Below are 16,856 nucleotides of genomic sequence, written 5' to 3'. Positions count from 1 at the left end.
GATCTCCAGTTGAAGGGAACTAGTTACCTTTTGAGATAGCCCATTCCACTATTGCATAACCATGTTTTAAAATAATCTTTTCCTTACATCAAATCGCAATTAGTCTTTATAACTTCTACCCAATTTTCCCTCTCTGAGACAAGAAGATCTAATACACCCTTTATCTAAAGTAAAACCTTTCATACTCTAGGATCAGTTTAGCAATAAGCATAGAGAGAACCTAAAGAACAGTATCAGGACTGTTCTTTGAGAACTTGTTCTCAAAGTTGTATTAGCAACAATCTTAGGCAATTGAATTTTAAGACAAATTTGTGACCCTGCCATCATCTTCTAGATGCTGAATTTCCAGCACTCTCCTCCAAAGTGGAAGGGAAAAAAAAAAGGGGTAGGACTTGTCTGAATTACTGCTCTAAACTAAGAGGAGATCTATAGTAGATGTGTGTAAAATAAGTGGAAAATAAGTGTTTGATCCCAACCATGGTTCCATTTAGTAGACTCAAGAAAGTCATCTGGGATGGTTGTCAACCTGTAGAGGTGGATTCGATCAATTCAAAAGGTTGTGAGTTTAACTATTGGGGAGAAATGCTTCCAACTGAAGAGAGAGAGAGAGGGGAAAAAAAGGTGCTTATGTACCCAGCTTTTATCTAGGCATTTTGAACTGCCTAAGGAAAAGAAAGCAGCCATTCTTGGGCAGTTAGAGGCCGCGGATCCCTGCAGCAACACAGTCTCGGAAGTTGAAGACTTCCCAGTCAAGTCAAAAAGCATTTATTAGGCGCCTACTATTATCAGCATATGATCGGGCCCTTGGTTAAGCACTGAGGATACAGAGGGCGGAGGCTGCAGAAAGGGAAGTGGGGCGGCTAGGGCTCCCCCCACACACACCCGAGGGAGATAGCCAAAAAGCCAACAAACAAACAAACCATGTAGCTCTCAGTCTAATGAGAGAAACAACATGGAATCAAGTTATGTACAAACAAGATATAGAGAGAGTCAATGCAAGGTTCCACCGTTTTTTCACACTTCGCTTGGTTTGATGCTTTGATTAACTAGTATCTTGGGATCTAGCAAGGAGCCTCCAATGAAGGGAGGAAAAAAAAAAAAAAAAAAAAAAAACCCTCCTCCCTACTCCTAGCACAGTGAACATAAACGGTGAAGAATCGCTCTCCTCCCCTTCCCGTTCTCGTGTGTATATGTGTGTGCGTGTGTGTATAAGAGTGCGCGCGTGTGTGCGTGTGTGTATGTATGTGTGCGTGCGCGTGTCTCCCTTTCTCATACTCTGGCTGTAGGCTGACAGCCCAGCAAGCTGCTCTCCCTCTCTCCTGCCTTTGCTGCTCCGGCTTCCTGCCGCCTCTGCAGTCACTGCCGGAGGATGGTGAGTCGAGATTACCTTCCCTTGGTGTCTCTCTCTGTACCCCTAGCAGCCGCACCCGGGGTTCCCAAAGAGAGGAAAGGAGGTGGTGTTTCCTGGAGACCCTGTGGCGGAAGCCAGCAGTGGGGCCGAGAAGAGGGGTATCCACACAGCTTTGGTCTCCCACATTCTTCTTCCTCTTTTCCCTTCCTCTCTGCTCTGAGCTGGGGGGCTCGATGACCCTGGGGCAAAGTGAGAGAAGGAAGAGGTGGAGGGATTAGGGTTGAAGAGCTGCAGGAGGGAAGCTGAGCTGAGGTTCAGTTTACGGGGACACCAGGAGGAGGTGGGGCCGCCCTCGGCCTTAGCTGGCTGCGCGCCCCCTCCCAGATTGGACAAGGACCTCTCCCTAGACAGCTCCCCGATGGTTACTTCCTCTAGCCTTCTCCTCAAGCAAGTGTGCCTTCACATCATCCCACCACCTATACTCTTCCTCCCTCCCCCATTCCCGTCTTCTTTTATCCCTTCTTCCTTCTTACCGTCCCTCCTCCCCCCCAGTGACTAGTTCCCCTGTCTTGTCCCGCAGGACCCGCCCGGACTGGACGCCGCCGTAGTCGCTTCCCGGATCAGTTCTCCTCGTCCCGCTTGAAGCGGGGAGCCTCTCCGTCTTCTTCGCCAAGTAATGGGGTGGCCCAGGAGTCTAACCAAGCCCAACTGGAAGGCGTAGAAACAGGACCGCTGTCTGAGCCCCGAGCTGGTTATCCCGGACCTTCGCCTTCCAGCTTCTTCCAGAGCCTCGATGGGGCTGTAGCTTTGAGTTCCTGAGCATACTTGCCAGCCTCGGTGGATTCCTCCACCTACAGCCACCAGCACAGCCCCGGCAGGGCTCCCCTTTGCCCGCTTCTGTGCTGAGCGCCGGGTCTGGTTTGCCCACCCGATAGCCTGCTAGCCCTGCCGCCTGCCGCCTGCCATGGCGCTGCGGCGCTTCCTGTTGCTGCTGCTGCTGCTGCCACTGCTGCTCTCCCTGGAGTCCCTGCACTTGCTGGTACCTATGGCTGAGGCGGGGCCCCGGGGCCGCGGGAACCGGAATAACAGCACTGGTCCTGGAGCCGTCGGGGGCCTGCGGGCTGGAGGGACGATGGTCAGGGGCAACAGGGAACTGAATGGGACATCCCGCCAGCCAGCGGTCCCAGAGGGGGGGCGGCGGGGCCGGCCTTCGCCCAGTGTCACGGTCACACATGAGACGTGTTGGGGCTACTACGATGTGAGCGGCCAATATGACAAGGAGTTTGAATGCAACAACAGCGAGAGTGGCTTCCTGTACTGCTGTGGTACTTGTTTCTACCGTTTCTGCTGCAACAAGCGGGGAGAGAAACTGGATCAGCACCAGTGTAAGAACTATGTGAGCCCCGGGTGGATCCAGACTCCTAGCACCCAGGTAATTCCTCAGGATCCCCCTAATAAGTACGACCCGGAGAAGGACAAGACCAACTTCACAGTCTACATCACCTGCGGAGTAATAGCCTTCATCATCATCGCTGTAGTCTTTGCAAAAGTCTCCTATGATAAAGCCCACCGTCCCCCGAGGGAGATGAACATCCACAGGTGAGAGGGGAAGAGAAGGGAAGTTACATATTTCCTATGATCTTTCTCCAACCATGCTTCCTATTGCTATCCTGATTCTCTAGGTCTCTTTCTCTCTTGACTCTTTTAGATACATTTTTCTCTGCTATCTCCCTTTTTAAAGTGTCTCTCAATATATTTGACTGGTGTCTAATCTCCCCATCACTTTCATGACTCAAAATAAGCCAAAAATTTAAGTGTGGTTAATAGAGGTTTCTTTTGCTGGGCCCTTTTGTCCGTTTCTTCAGCTCCTTTTCCTGATTCTAAACACTCACTGACCTAGCTATGAACAATATTTCTTGTTAGGAATATAGAATCTAGGAATTTTCCAAATAATTTGGATTGATTCACCTGGGTTTCTCTTTTCAATGAGTATAAACATAATTCCTTTTAATGAAATTTTGTTTTTTGGCATGGTGAATCAACAGACTGTGTTTTATAATGCAAACTGCCCCCAAGCTGGTGAATTACTGGAAATGGTAGTTTAAGCTTGAAAATAAGGTAATATTGGGAAATTTGTTTATCAAATCCATATTGACAAGCAATGCATCCCCCCCCCCCATTCCATTTTATGAGGTAGGACACATGTATGTATTTTGAAAACCTAACACAGCTTCCTATTTCAACATATCCAGGTAGATTAAAAGCCCTCAGGACTGAAGAAACTGCCTCTTCCTGGTGATTTTCTCACATTGAAATCAAATTACTCCCAACAATTCTTTTTGAAAAGTCAAAGCAGAAGCCTCTTGGATGAAAAGTTAGATCTTTTATTTTCCAGTTTCCTCTCAATTGGGTAGTTTGGACACTATTCACTTGAGTGCATTCAGGGCAAAGATACAACCCTCAGGAAATAGAATGATTTCTCACACATTGTGTGAACACTGACCTAATAACCATAGATAGCCCTCAGCCTGTTTCTTTAGTTCCATGGTCAGGCATGTCCTGGGTGTTAGCCTAGTCTCTCTTATCTAATTTGGCATCAACATGCATACATACATGCATTTATACACAGAGACAATATCAAAAAGGTCATTTCATTCAATCCCCTCATTTAAAAGGGAAGAAATCCAGACCCAGGGAGGTGAATAAAATGTCATATTCAAGATCTGCAGAGAGGAGAGCCAGAATTCAAACCCAGTACTCATTCACATTCCACACTCTTGAAGACTGTTGTTCAGTTTTTCCTGAAAACTTGATCTTAAAATTTAAGATTTTATCACATAAACCTTAATGAGGAGAAAGGCAAGTATAACTTTTCCAGTACACTGAAAAGGAATGATTGATTTGTTTCTAATGATAACATGGAAACTGGGAAGGAGGGGAAATGACACCCCTCTAACATGTTTTATCTAAACTGGCTTGACAATGTGGGAGCTCCAGTGCTGAGCAATGCCCCAATATTAAAAATAGGATATTCTCAGAAAAACAATTTCTTAAGAAACAACTACTTTCTATCTCTACCTTCCTGAACCTTAACCATTCCCTGCAATCTGTACCCTATGAAGATTTATCAGAAATGGACAATAGTTAAGGCTAAATGAAAGATTAAAGTTGGGGGAAGGAGAGGAAGAGCATGTGAAAGAGATACTTAACTCTAAGATACCATTCTCAGTGTCTCTGCAAATGATAGTGGATGCCTTGATATATGGAAGGGGGTTCCTTCTTGTATTCTCTTGTTCAATTTTCCTTTCAGCCACATAATTAGTTTACTTTTGCCTTGGAGATGAGAGAAAAGGGAAGAGTCCTTTATTTCATTGGTGTCTATATTTTGATTTGTGTTCTTTACATCTGGTTCCCTTCTCTGAGTAAGTTTACTGAAATTTTGGGATCAACTCTCTTTTGCTAACTCCTACTAGAAAACTGAAGTGGAAAGAACATTAGTCAAGTGATCAGGATTACAGGGTTTAGTTCTTTGTTGTCTTAAGTGATAGTATGGCTTTGGAAAAATTATTTCTTTTTTTCTTGGCCTCAATGTCCTTATCAGTTTTTTGAAGAAGTTGAACTACATCCCTTCCAAAGTTCTTTCTTTCCTAACATTCTGTGATGTCATTAATCTATATTCCAGTATCTGTAATCTTAATAGTCATTTACCAGAATGACAATTTAATTCAACAAATATTCAAATGCTATATATAAAACACTATGAAAGCTTTGAAAAATATGAAAGTAAATCTGATACAAATCCCAGATCAAGGAGCTTGCATTCTAACAAGAAGAAATGTGCTAAGAAGTCTGGATTTTGTGAGATGTTTAAGAAAGGTATGGTGGGGGGCAGTTTTGATATAATGAAGTTAGGAGAATTGGGATTAAATTTAACACTTATTAGCTTTATGAACTCTCTGAACCGAATTGCTTTCAGCAGGGGAGTTTGGGAAGAAATCAAGGAAAAAGTGGTACTTGGGTTGGGGCTTGAAGGAAGGGAAGGACATTATTAACCACAGATAAAATGTGAAATTAAAGAGGGGAGATTGAGGAGAAGGCAGGAAGATAACAGGGAATGGTGATCATAGAATACCTGGAAGGAAGTATAGGCTATTAATTAGGTTGGCAATGATATTGCAAGTAAGGCTCAAGATCTTAAAGGAAGCATACTGGAAGTAATGGACAGTGTGGTTTCTCCAGGGAAGGTCACACAGAAAAGTGGATTCCCATATTGTAGAGGACAAAGAAGAAAATAGAATATGTTGTAACTACATAATAGTCAAATTATGTCAAGACATTCTTTTGCACAGGAAATCTAAACATATCTTACCCTACTGTGAGCATAGCAATTGGCATTAGTCATTCAAGTTTTTCTGAGTTCTGGAACAGGAGATCTGAAATATTTCAAAGAGGGATTTGGCATTATATTAGCAGATGTGAGGGTAAGGAGATAGTCCCTTAGAAGCAAGAACAATTTCCATTTGGATATTGAAGGTTAAGCAACCATCAAAATGCCTCAACACAGATTTCTTTATCATCAAGTCTTCTAACCATTCACTGCAGAGAATATCCCTGAATTGATTAGTGTACAGACAGACCAGGATCTGTGACTGTATTTTTGAGCATGTAAGAATTTGTACTAGAAGGAAATTGTCAGCTCCCTATGCTCTAAGTGATGAGTACAAACTTGAGTTCCGTTATCTGATCCTGAAGGAATAAGCGAAGGAGGCAGGCCCCGGGAAAGATAACCGGAATCCATATACTAGACATGAAAAAACAAAGCAAAACAAAACAGAATGTTCTCCACCATTGTTCTTTGAATTTTCTACAAAAGAAACATTCATTTTTGAAGGATGCTTTGTTCTCTGACACTGCTTTTATGCCATCTCCTTAAACTTTTTCTTTCAGGTCTTCAATAGCTCAGGTTGCTTTGTCTATTTATTATTGACTAATGACATAATCACTTGCTGTGTCCTCTCAGAAAGCAGTCCCAGGGACAAAATAATATTTCCCAGCAGTGGTTGAGGGTAGTGGGTAAAGGAGAGAATGGCTGGGTTCAAGGATATTTGTAGAGATGAAGCCTGACATTAAATTCTGTATTAATTGTCTGCTTACAAACCTGTTCCTTCCTTCACACCCTGAGTTGATTCATTAGTGTCTTAGAAACAAGAATCACTGTGTGGTTCTTTTTTTCTTTCTTCCTTTTTTCTATGGCTAATTAACAGATGGGTCAGGGAGCTATTAAGATTCTCTAGACACAGTTGGTGAAGTCAGAGCACAGAAGAGACTGCCCTGTGCCCTTCCCACTCCCAATCACAAAGAGAGGGTGAGGGAACACAGAGCCCAAAGGCTAAGGGAGGAGAAGACTGAGTGGAGTTCCCTTTTTATTATAAGGGAAAAAAAGATTTAGAAGTTAAACTTCACTTTCCCTTCTTCATGCACGAAGGTACTACTATAGGAAATAAAAGGAAAGCTTCTTTAACCATCCAGAATTTAATTGCAGGCTAGGAGATCTATGTTTTCTTTTTATAAAGCACCTGACTGCAGCTCAGCAGCATTAAAGGCCAATTTCAAATTCATTTTACTAAGCATTTAGTGAATGCCTACTGTGGGAAGCTGAATGGATACACAGTCTAAAGTGAAATAATTATTTCCCTTAAGAGGCTTATATATTTTATTGTGGAAAAATAACATATATGGATAAATGTGCATAAAATACATAGAAAGAAATTTGGAAGGGGGCAGTAACTAACAATCAGAGGATTAGGAAAGGCTTTCTATAGTAGATGGCTTTTTAACAGTGCTTTGAAGGAAACTAAGGATTCTGGGAAGTGAAGGACATTGAATTGAAAGAACATTCAAAGTAAGAAATCAGTCTTCACAAAGTCATAGAGCTTGTAGATGGAATGATTACAGGCCAGTTTTGGTGGAATATAGATAATGTGAAGAAAAGAAAAAAATATAATCAGGCTTAACAAAAATGAAATTATATTGTGATGTTTTAAATTACATGTAAAAGAATTTATCTTTGATCTTAGAGGAATTTATCTTTGATCTTAGAGGAACTTGGGAGCTACTGAAACTTTGTGAGCAGGAGAGTACCATGGTCATATATGTACTAGAGCTGGAAAAGGGCGAGTCTGAATTCAGAAAGAGATTAGGAGGATTTTGAGCATTGAAGGCCTGAATTAGTGTGGTGTCCATATGAAAAGATGTTGGGGAGGCAAAATCAACAGAACTTGGTAATGGTAGATACAAAGAAATGAGAGACAATAGAGTTGAGAATTACTTCAAAGTTGTAAACTTGGTTGGCTGGAAAAATTGTAATGCTCTGGAGAGAAACAGGGAAATTTGGAGGAGGGGTCAGTTTGGAAGAAAACAAAACAAAGTTCTATTTTGGCCATGTTAAATTTGAGGTACCCAACAATCTAGCAATCTAAGTGGCTTAGTGGATAAAGCTCTGGGCTTGGAATAAGGAAGATCTGAGTTCAAATACAGCCTTAGTCACTTAGTAATTTTGTCATCCTCATTTTTTTGCTTCAATTTCTCGTCTGAAAAATGGGAATAATAATAGCATCTACTTCCCAGGCTTGTTGTGAAGATCAAATGAGAGAATAGTTGTGAAGTGCTTAGCACAGTGCCTAGCATGTGGTAAGTACTATATAAATGTTATCTATTATTATTATTAGATATCCTGCAAGAATTTGGTGATTTGGCTTGTGTTCTAGAAGAGAACTCTGACATTAGAGAAGTGATGCCATGGCATGCAGTTGAATTGGATTTAAGTGAAGGAGCAAATACTTTTAAAAATCATAGGACTGAAAATATTATTTTTGTTCATATTCATATTTCTAACTATTTAATTGTCCCTCTCCTATGCCAATCCAGGTATGAAGATCAAAAACATCACTTTTTTGTGATCACTTACCCTCTCATCCTTTTCACCCTTCCTCACTCAGAGAATACAACTTATTATGTGTACCATCCAGCATTCTTGAGCTGATCAAAACTGGGAATATATTCTTTTTAAAAGTTAACTTATTTCTTCAACTATTTGAATAGCTGCATGAGATTACATGGGTAACACAAATCAATTATGCAGAAATGGGTGATTGAAACACCTGAAAAATGTTGACATAAAAATGTTATAATTATAATAATTTCATCAAAAGCAACACTTACTGAAATGAAGCAGAATCCCCTGAACATTGGCCAGAGATTGGAGGAGGAGAGAGGTTATAAAAGCAGGAGGTATTACATTTCTTTTACCTACACAGTCTTAATTTCTTCTTAGTACTATTTTTTTTTCCAGGCATTGACTTTTTCTTCATATTTATTTCAAAATGGATTATATAGATTTCCATGATGATTGCCAACCTTTTCAGAATTATAACAATTCATTTTTTTAAATTTTCTGATTCCCTACCCTGAATTTAATGATTCCAAATACTGCATTAATACATATTTATTTTTAACATTACAATGAATTTAAATAGATTTTGTTTTAAAATTTTATGAAATCACTTGAAAAAGTTGAAGATAACCTGAGGTTGTCACAAAATTGTGGTGATGAGTTTTAACTTTTTAATCAAATTTATTTTAACCTTTTTTTGCCTTTTTTCTATTTAGAAGGAAATCTTACCTATTAGATTTCAATGAATCATGCTTTTTTTGAGGATATTTCCATATATATATATATATATATATATATACAGAGAGAGAGAGAGAGAGAGAGAGAATATATATATATATATATATATATATATATATATATATATATATATATATATATGCAACTAATATAGAGAGGGAATAATGGAATCATAACCACAGTGCCAGAGTCATAGTTCATGACTTTTTCTTGATTTTATTGAGTTATTTTAGTTACATTTGAGTCTTCTTGACCCCATTCAGGTAATCTTGGCAGAGACACTGACATGGTTTGCCATTTTTCTTCTCCATCTCATTTTACAGATGAAGAACTAAGACTTACCTAGGGTCACCTGGTTACTAAGTCTCTAAAACCAGACTTGAAGTCTTTGACTTTTTAGTTTCCTAGCAGGTATATTTCTGAGTTTTCTTTAAACTTTAAACTTGACTTTCCTGAACAACATCTTCAAATGCAAAAGTAATCAAAAATTTATGCATAAAAAATAGACTTAAATAATTTGCTTGACAAAAAGGAAAATAGCTTCAATCAAGTATATCAATTATCTTGTTTGTTTATTTGATCCTTTATCAACCTTGCCTGTTTATTTTTTAGATTTTAATTTTTGCTGCCATCCTTATATATGTAGTTGTAATATACTCACACATGATTATAATTAATGATCATAATTATTAATGTTATCATTATATAGGAGTTTTATTAGATATCTTTCATTCTGCATCTCTTCATATTTTATGGAAATATTCATTAAATATTTATTAATAGCTTGTTTTTGTTCCTACATTTCTCAATAAATGTCTTCCCACATCTAAGACTTCCCTAACAGAAAAGAAAAACTAAACTAAAACCAACAGTTACTACATCTGATAATGTATGCAACATGCCAAATCTCTAATCCAACATCTCCCTACATATGGAAAGGAAATGTTTCATCATTTCCCCTTCAAAACCTAGATCTATTGCATGTAATGAAGTCAGAGCCCTTTTAGTATTTTCATTTTTGTATTATTATAGTTACTGAGTCTATTGTTCTTTTAGTTCTGCTTTTATCCTTTACAATCCTCTGGTCCTTTTATATCATACAGGTCTTCCAAACACTTTTTCTGAAATTCTCATATCTATCATTTCTGAATGCCCAGTAATATCTGAGTTAATCAGTCAGTTAACTAACATTAATTAATCTCCTAATATGTCCCAGGAATTATGCTAAATGTTGAGGATACAAAGAAAGGCAAACATAGTCCCTGTTCTCAAAGAGTTCATAGTTCGAAGAAGGAGACAAAATGTAACCGATATATGCTATGCACACACACACACACACACACACACACACACTATATATATATATATATATATATATATATATATATATATATATATATATATATATATATATATATATATATACACATAAATGTATGAGAAATTGGGAATTGCCTCAGAAGGAAGACACCAAGCATTAAGGGAAATTGGTAAAGGCTTCTCGTAAAAATTGGGACTTTAAATGAGATTTCAAGGAAGCTGGAGAAGCTAGGAGGTAGAGTTGAGGAGGAAGGTCAGTTATGAAACCAGAGATGTAAGTTGTAATACTGTGCCTGAGAACCATTAATGAGACTAGTCTCACTGGATCACAGTATGTGGGAGAAAGAAATAATATGGAAGAAGACTGAAACTGTGATAAAGTGCCAGTTATGAAGGACTTTGAAGAACAAATAAAATTTTACATTTCACCAAAGAGGTAAAAAGGAACCATTACTGAAATGGGGATGAAATGATAAGATCTGTTATAAGTCTGAGTAGAAACAATTGAGTGGAAAATAGTTTGAAAGAGGGATAGATTTGAGGAAGGGAGACCAACCAGAAGATTACTGCAATAGTTCAGGCATGAAATGACGAAGATTTGCGTTTTTTCAGTGTCAGAGGAGAGAAGGGATTTTATTTGAAAAATGTTACAAAAGGAGAAGCAACAGCATTTGACAACTAATGGGATATGGGAAATGAGAGTGAGGAGACATAGACAACACTTGGATTGTGAGCCTGGGTGATGAGGAGGATGGTGGTGTACTTGACAGTAATATGAAAGTTAGGAACAGAGTAGGTTTTGGGAGGAAAGATAATGAATGCAGTGTGAGATATGTTGAGTTTACCATATTTATATGATACCTAATTTGAGATGTTCTCTAGTGAAAGGGTAACTACTTTATTTTCAATTTCTCTTTTACCACAAAAATGCTGATATGAATATGTGAGTATATACAAAGGCTTTTTTTTTTTTTTTTTTTTTTTGGCATTTGACAGTGACTAGATCAAAGGTTGTAAACAATTTAATGATCTTTTTTTCATAATCCTAAATTGTTTTCTAGAGCAGTTGAATGAATTCACATCTCTACTCACAGTATAGAGTTTCACCTTTCTTCCTCAGAACAATGATTTCTTCCATCCTTTATCATCTTGACCAATTTAATGGGTAAAAAATGAAGCTTCAGATTTATTTTCACATCAATATATTTTATTAATGTTTTAGAACTTCCAAATGGTTGTTGATATTTTTTGTTTGAAAACTATTTGTATTTTTGACCACTTATTTGTATGTATTCTCTCTGTCTCTGTCTTTCACATCATCATCATCATCATCATCATCATCATCATCATCATCATCATCTGTCTCTTGAATATTAGACTTTTCTCAGAGGTTTTTTGTTTTGTTTTGTTTTCGTAAAGGCTTTCCCATACACAGTAGTTTCTCTCTTTATTGGAGTACAATAAAAAATTTATTGGATCAAAAATCTTTGAATTTTGCATAATTGAAAATGTCAAAAAAGCATTCCTCTCTTTTCCTTAATTATGAGTTATTTCCTCAGCTCTAAATATGAAAGATGCAAACTTCTCTTTTATTTTTAAATGATTAATTTTTTGCTTGACTTCCCATTTGGATCTTATTGTATATTGTAAGATTCTGGTGTAATTGGTTTTACAAACAAGCTGCTTTCTAGTTTTTCTAAAGATTGTCAAAGAGGGAAACCTTACCTCAATAGTTAATGTTTTTGTATTTATTTTAGTGTTAGGTTGCTGCACTTACTTGTTTCTAGCTCTATCAATGTGTATTCCATAAATCTATTTATATATTTCAAAATCAGTTCCAAAGTGTTCCAAAAACTGTTACTTATCATTTGCTATCATTTAAGATCTGGTAAACCTGGCATATCTTTTTCACGATTTTTTTTTCATTTTCCCTTGAAATCCTAGACCTTTTCTAACTCTAACAACTTCTTACTTATTCTGAGTATATTAGCTTATTGGTGTTTCAACTGAAATAGAACTATATCAGTGAATTAATTTATATATGATTATTACTTTTATTATTGGTATGGTTCAAACATGGACAGTGATTATCTCTTCATTTGTTTTCATTTATTCTGTAATAAATGATTTTATAGTTTTATATATATGTAAGTATAGACTTTTTATATGTGTATACACATATGTCTATATATGTATGCACATATGTGTCTAGAATTCCCAAATATGTTTTGTCATGGGGATGAAAAAATATTTTATGTTTCATATTTACTTTTAATGAATTTTTTCTATTATTTCCTTTTGGTATTAGTCCAATTACTTTTATGGATTTATTTATTTATTTTTATTCTGCTATTTTCCTGTAGTGTGGTATTTGATAGAGAACTTCTTAATGCTAAGGAAATATGGGTTTAAGTCTTGGTTTTGATACTTGTTGACCCTGGAGAATCCACTTAATCTCTTAGTGCTAAAGGTGACTCTTTAATCTAAGTTGTAGAGAAGGTGTTGATTTGCATTGGTAGAAGGGTACGTGGCAATTATATGATTTAGTTAGATTCAAGTCCAAATCCTGTCCTCTCCTTTACTGTAATTATTGTCTTGATTAGTTTCTCCACTGATTCATAAAAACTTATTAAATAAATCATCATATCATCTGCAAATAGACATAATTTTGTCTCTTCTTTGTTGATGCTTACTTTTTTTTCTTATATATCTAGAATTTCCAGAACAATATCAAATTATCCTAGGAAGAGGGAATAGCCTTTTTTTCCCCCCTAATATTAACTTGAAAAATTACCATCGATTATCTATTGCAAATAGTGCTAGATTGCTTTTTGTTTTAGTATATATTTTGACTATATTTAAGAAAAGATTTTTATTAACAGATTGGTCCCCTGGGAGAATGATACACAAGTTCAAGGCACTCTCTGAACCCATACTTTTAAAATTATAGATCCTGAACTCTTACAGATGCATTCATTTTTAAAAGGTAACCAGGTAGCACAATTAGATCAAAGGCAATTACAGAAGGAACAGAGTAAAAATGAACCTATTAAGAGTAGAAAAAATGATTACTTCTATAAACTTCTGAGCTACTCATAAAACACACATAGTTCCAGGAATAAGAGTAAGCACATATAAATATATTAAAAGAAAAGCATACAAATAGGGAACGTACATGACCAAGACTACTCATACCTCTAATATAACAGGTCCTTCATTTCCTTTCTTTTCCTGAGGTGTCCTTATACTGCTTCACTGGGGTGCAGTGTCTTTTATGGGCTATTCACTCTTATTAACTCTATAGGGTTACTTTTCTCTGTATCTGAACTCTTCGGATCCATTATCTGAACTTGCCATCTGCTAGGTACAGTATCTTCTTCTTGGTAAATTGTTAAACTGCAAGATATTGTTATCAGTGAGAGGAGATGGAAAGAAATTCCTTTTTCTAATACCCACTTAATGCCATAAAAGGCACAAGGCAATAGTGATTCCTTCTAAAGAGCTGGATTTTTCTTTCATTGCTATCTCTTATTCTTCTTTGCCAGAGATGACTCCCTTGATTCACAGTTCTCCTCCTGTCTTTATTGACTCCAGAGTTGGAAATCTTGCTTTTTATCTGCCTCCAGAAATATCCTGATCCTTCTGCCATCCCAAGGCTAGCTGTCCAATACTTTTACTGAGAAAATTATTTGCATCTCCTAGAGGTGTAAACATTTCTTTATGATTCCTTTTTAATAGATCATTCATTGTGTAAGCCTCTCAAAATATCTACCATTTATAAAATGTAAATATGACCACTTACCTAGGGAGCTCAATTGATCCTTTATCAACAGACCTCCTTCCACTAAACTTACCTACTTTTTCTTTTAACATGACATAAGTTCTTTGCTTGTTTTTACATAATAGAATATATTTTGCATAAGACTCTTTTTACATATATTGATCCAATATTGCTGATTTTACTGTTCAAGCAATTAAATATGATATTGTTTGTCTAATATTTAAACTCCCCTGCTTTGTTAGCATAAATCCTAAGTTATAGTGTTTTTTTTTTAATATGACTTTGGTTTCTTTGCTAAGATTTGAACATTTTTCTCATTTTCATTTGTTAGTGGAATTGGAATTTATAATTTTTGTTTGTTTTATCTCTGATTTGGGTATTAAGATCACATTTATACTTTTCTTAGGAAAGAAGTTTCATGAAGGATCTTCTTTCTCAATTATTAAAAGGAATTTTGCAATCTGTAGTATCTAAAGGCAATCAGATGGCATTAGCTGTGTGACCTTAGGTAATTCACTTAATTTCTTTGTTTCCTCATCTATGAAGTAAGTACTATTATGATAATACCTACTTTTTACAGGCTTGTGACAATGAAATGAAATGACATTTCTGAAACATTTCCAAACATTAAAGAGCTAAAATATTGCTATCAATGATAATACTTGTGATTTCAAAGAATACACTTACAAATCCATCTGGAACTGTTCCCTTTTCCTTCACTGTCACTTTAATAGTTCATATATAGATTACTTAGTTTCCCTGTCTGCAATTTGATTATTTATTAATCTTAACTTCTTGTTTTATTGGTTTAAGTATTTCATAACTTTTGTAGTAAATTATCCATTTTGCATTTTAGTAATTCTCTGATATTTACTCTCTATTATGAATTCTTCTTTTTTGGTTTAGCATTTTGATTTTCCTTTATCTCATTAAAAAAATAAGTAATAGTATACTGATTTTATCTTTAAAAAAAACAAGAGCACTGGTTTAGAGTTAAATCATTAAAATTTTTCAATTATCAAATTATCCTCTAAATTTCTAATTTTTTTTAATTTTGGTTTATTTAACTTGTTGATTTTCTAGTTTTAAAAAAGTGAATATCCAGTTCATTAATCTTTTTTTTTCCTATTTCATTAATATTTGGGTTAAGAAACAAAATTTTTTCATCTGAGGACCAATTTAGCTATCTTCATAAATTTTGATTTATTCTTGCCTTATTCTTGTTATTCTCTTTAAGATAAAATTATTGTTTTTATGATTGGTTCTTTATATTCATTATTTTGGATATTGTATAGGCTCTGCTTAGATCTCAATGGTTTGCTTATTTCCTGTTTTATTATTGTATAATAGCCTATAAAGTTTATGTTAATATTTTGTTCATTTTATTCTTATTTTTGATTTCTTGATGTCCTAAGACTTTTAGTGCATGTATTGCGATGAGAAATTTTTATTTAATATCTGAATTCAGAGGCTGTTTTGGTTTTCGTTTATTTAATTTTGTTTTTATTCTTATCTACAGCATCCTCCCCCCTCCCTAATATTTACATTTGGAAAGCAGAATACTCCAAAAAAAAGTGCTCTATAGAGATTTGAATCTCCATTTTATATAATTTACACATGTGCCTGTATACAACACACATTTTATATGTAATAAGTATTTACATGGCATTACTTCCCTAATGTCATGGTCTTCTTTGAGAACGAAAGGCAAACAACAACATACACATGTATTATATATCTATAATGTTATACACAATAATTTCAAAACTCCATGCTTGTCTGTGCTTCCTTCTAAAATTCCTTTTGTTCTTGTCTTCATGTTAAAAAATTAAGTTACGATGGCCTCTTTTTTTTGCATACTTTTGCTAACTTCTTCCCTTTCTTCTTTCTATATTTGTGTATTCTTTTCACTCTCTTCTCTCTTCAAAGCCTCAAGTCAAAATCATCTCAACTTCATGACCTTTGTTGTACTTTAATTCCCACATACACTTTGAAGATATTAAGATTCTGAAGGGATACTTATTTCTTCTCCTACTAAAAGGTTAACACTATTTTTCATCTAGCTCCTTCCAATTGATCAAATAAATTTAATTTTTTTGTTTTCTTTGCATGCTTGTCTTTATATTTCAGTTTCTCCTAAGCTCTGTTCTTTTCAGCCCTTCCTTTTCTATCTACTTTTGCTAGATTCTCTTCCAAATGATGACCTTCAGTATCCCTCAGAATTCTATCCTGGGCTCTCTTCTCTTTTTCCCTCTATATGATTTCACTTGTTGATCTCATCAGCTTCTATGGATTTCATTACCATTCCTATGCTGATGATTCTCAACTCTGCTTTTCTTTCCCCAATCTCTGCTCACCTCTATTCTAGAATTTCCAACTTCCTTTCAGATATTACATACTGGAAGTCCAATAGACATCTTATACACAGTATATTCAAAATAGAACTAACTTCTCCATTTACATCAACTGTCTCTATTTCTGTATAGGACAACATCATCTCCTAAGTCCCCCAGACTTGTAACCTAGGAATCATCCTGGATTCCTTATTATATCTCTCCCTTACCCCTTATCCAATCTGTTATAAGGCTTTTTGATTAATTTTAACATCTCTCATATATATCCTTTTATCTTTTCTAAGACTGGCATTGCTCTAATCCAGGTTCTCATCATCTCATGCTTGGATTATTGCAAAAGCCTCCTATTGGGTGTGCCCT

General features: G+C 36.1%; 1 protein-coding gene across 1 annotated transcript in view; it reads left to right on the top strand.

Annotated features, from left to right (window-relative positions):
• Positions 1-1,225: 1,225 nt before the first annotated feature.
• The window catches only part of SHISA6 (shisa family member 6), a 627,719-nt gene continuing 612,088 nt past the window's right edge, over positions 1,226-16,856 (top strand). Inside the window, exons 1-2 of the mRNA XM_074312049.1 lie at positions 1,226-1,372; positions 1,932-2,950. Coding sequence (XP_074168150.1) covers positions 2,316-2,950 — 635 coding nt within the window. The 5' untranslated portion in view covers positions 1,226-1,372; positions 1,932-2,315. The remainder of the gene's footprint in view (positions 1,373-1,931; positions 2,951-16,856) is intronic.

This window comes from Sminthopsis crassicaudata, chromosome 4 (genome assembly GCF_048593235.1).
Source record: "Sminthopsis crassicaudata isolate SCR6 chromosome 4, ASM4859323v1, whole genome shotgun sequence".
In the NCBI taxonomy this organism is placed as follows: Eukaryota; Metazoa; Chordata; class Mammalia; order Dasyuromorphia; family Dasyuridae; genus Sminthopsis; species Sminthopsis crassicaudata.
The sequence above is the reverse complement of the archived record's forward strand: the minus strand, read 5'-3'. Positions and strand labels throughout refer to the sequence as shown.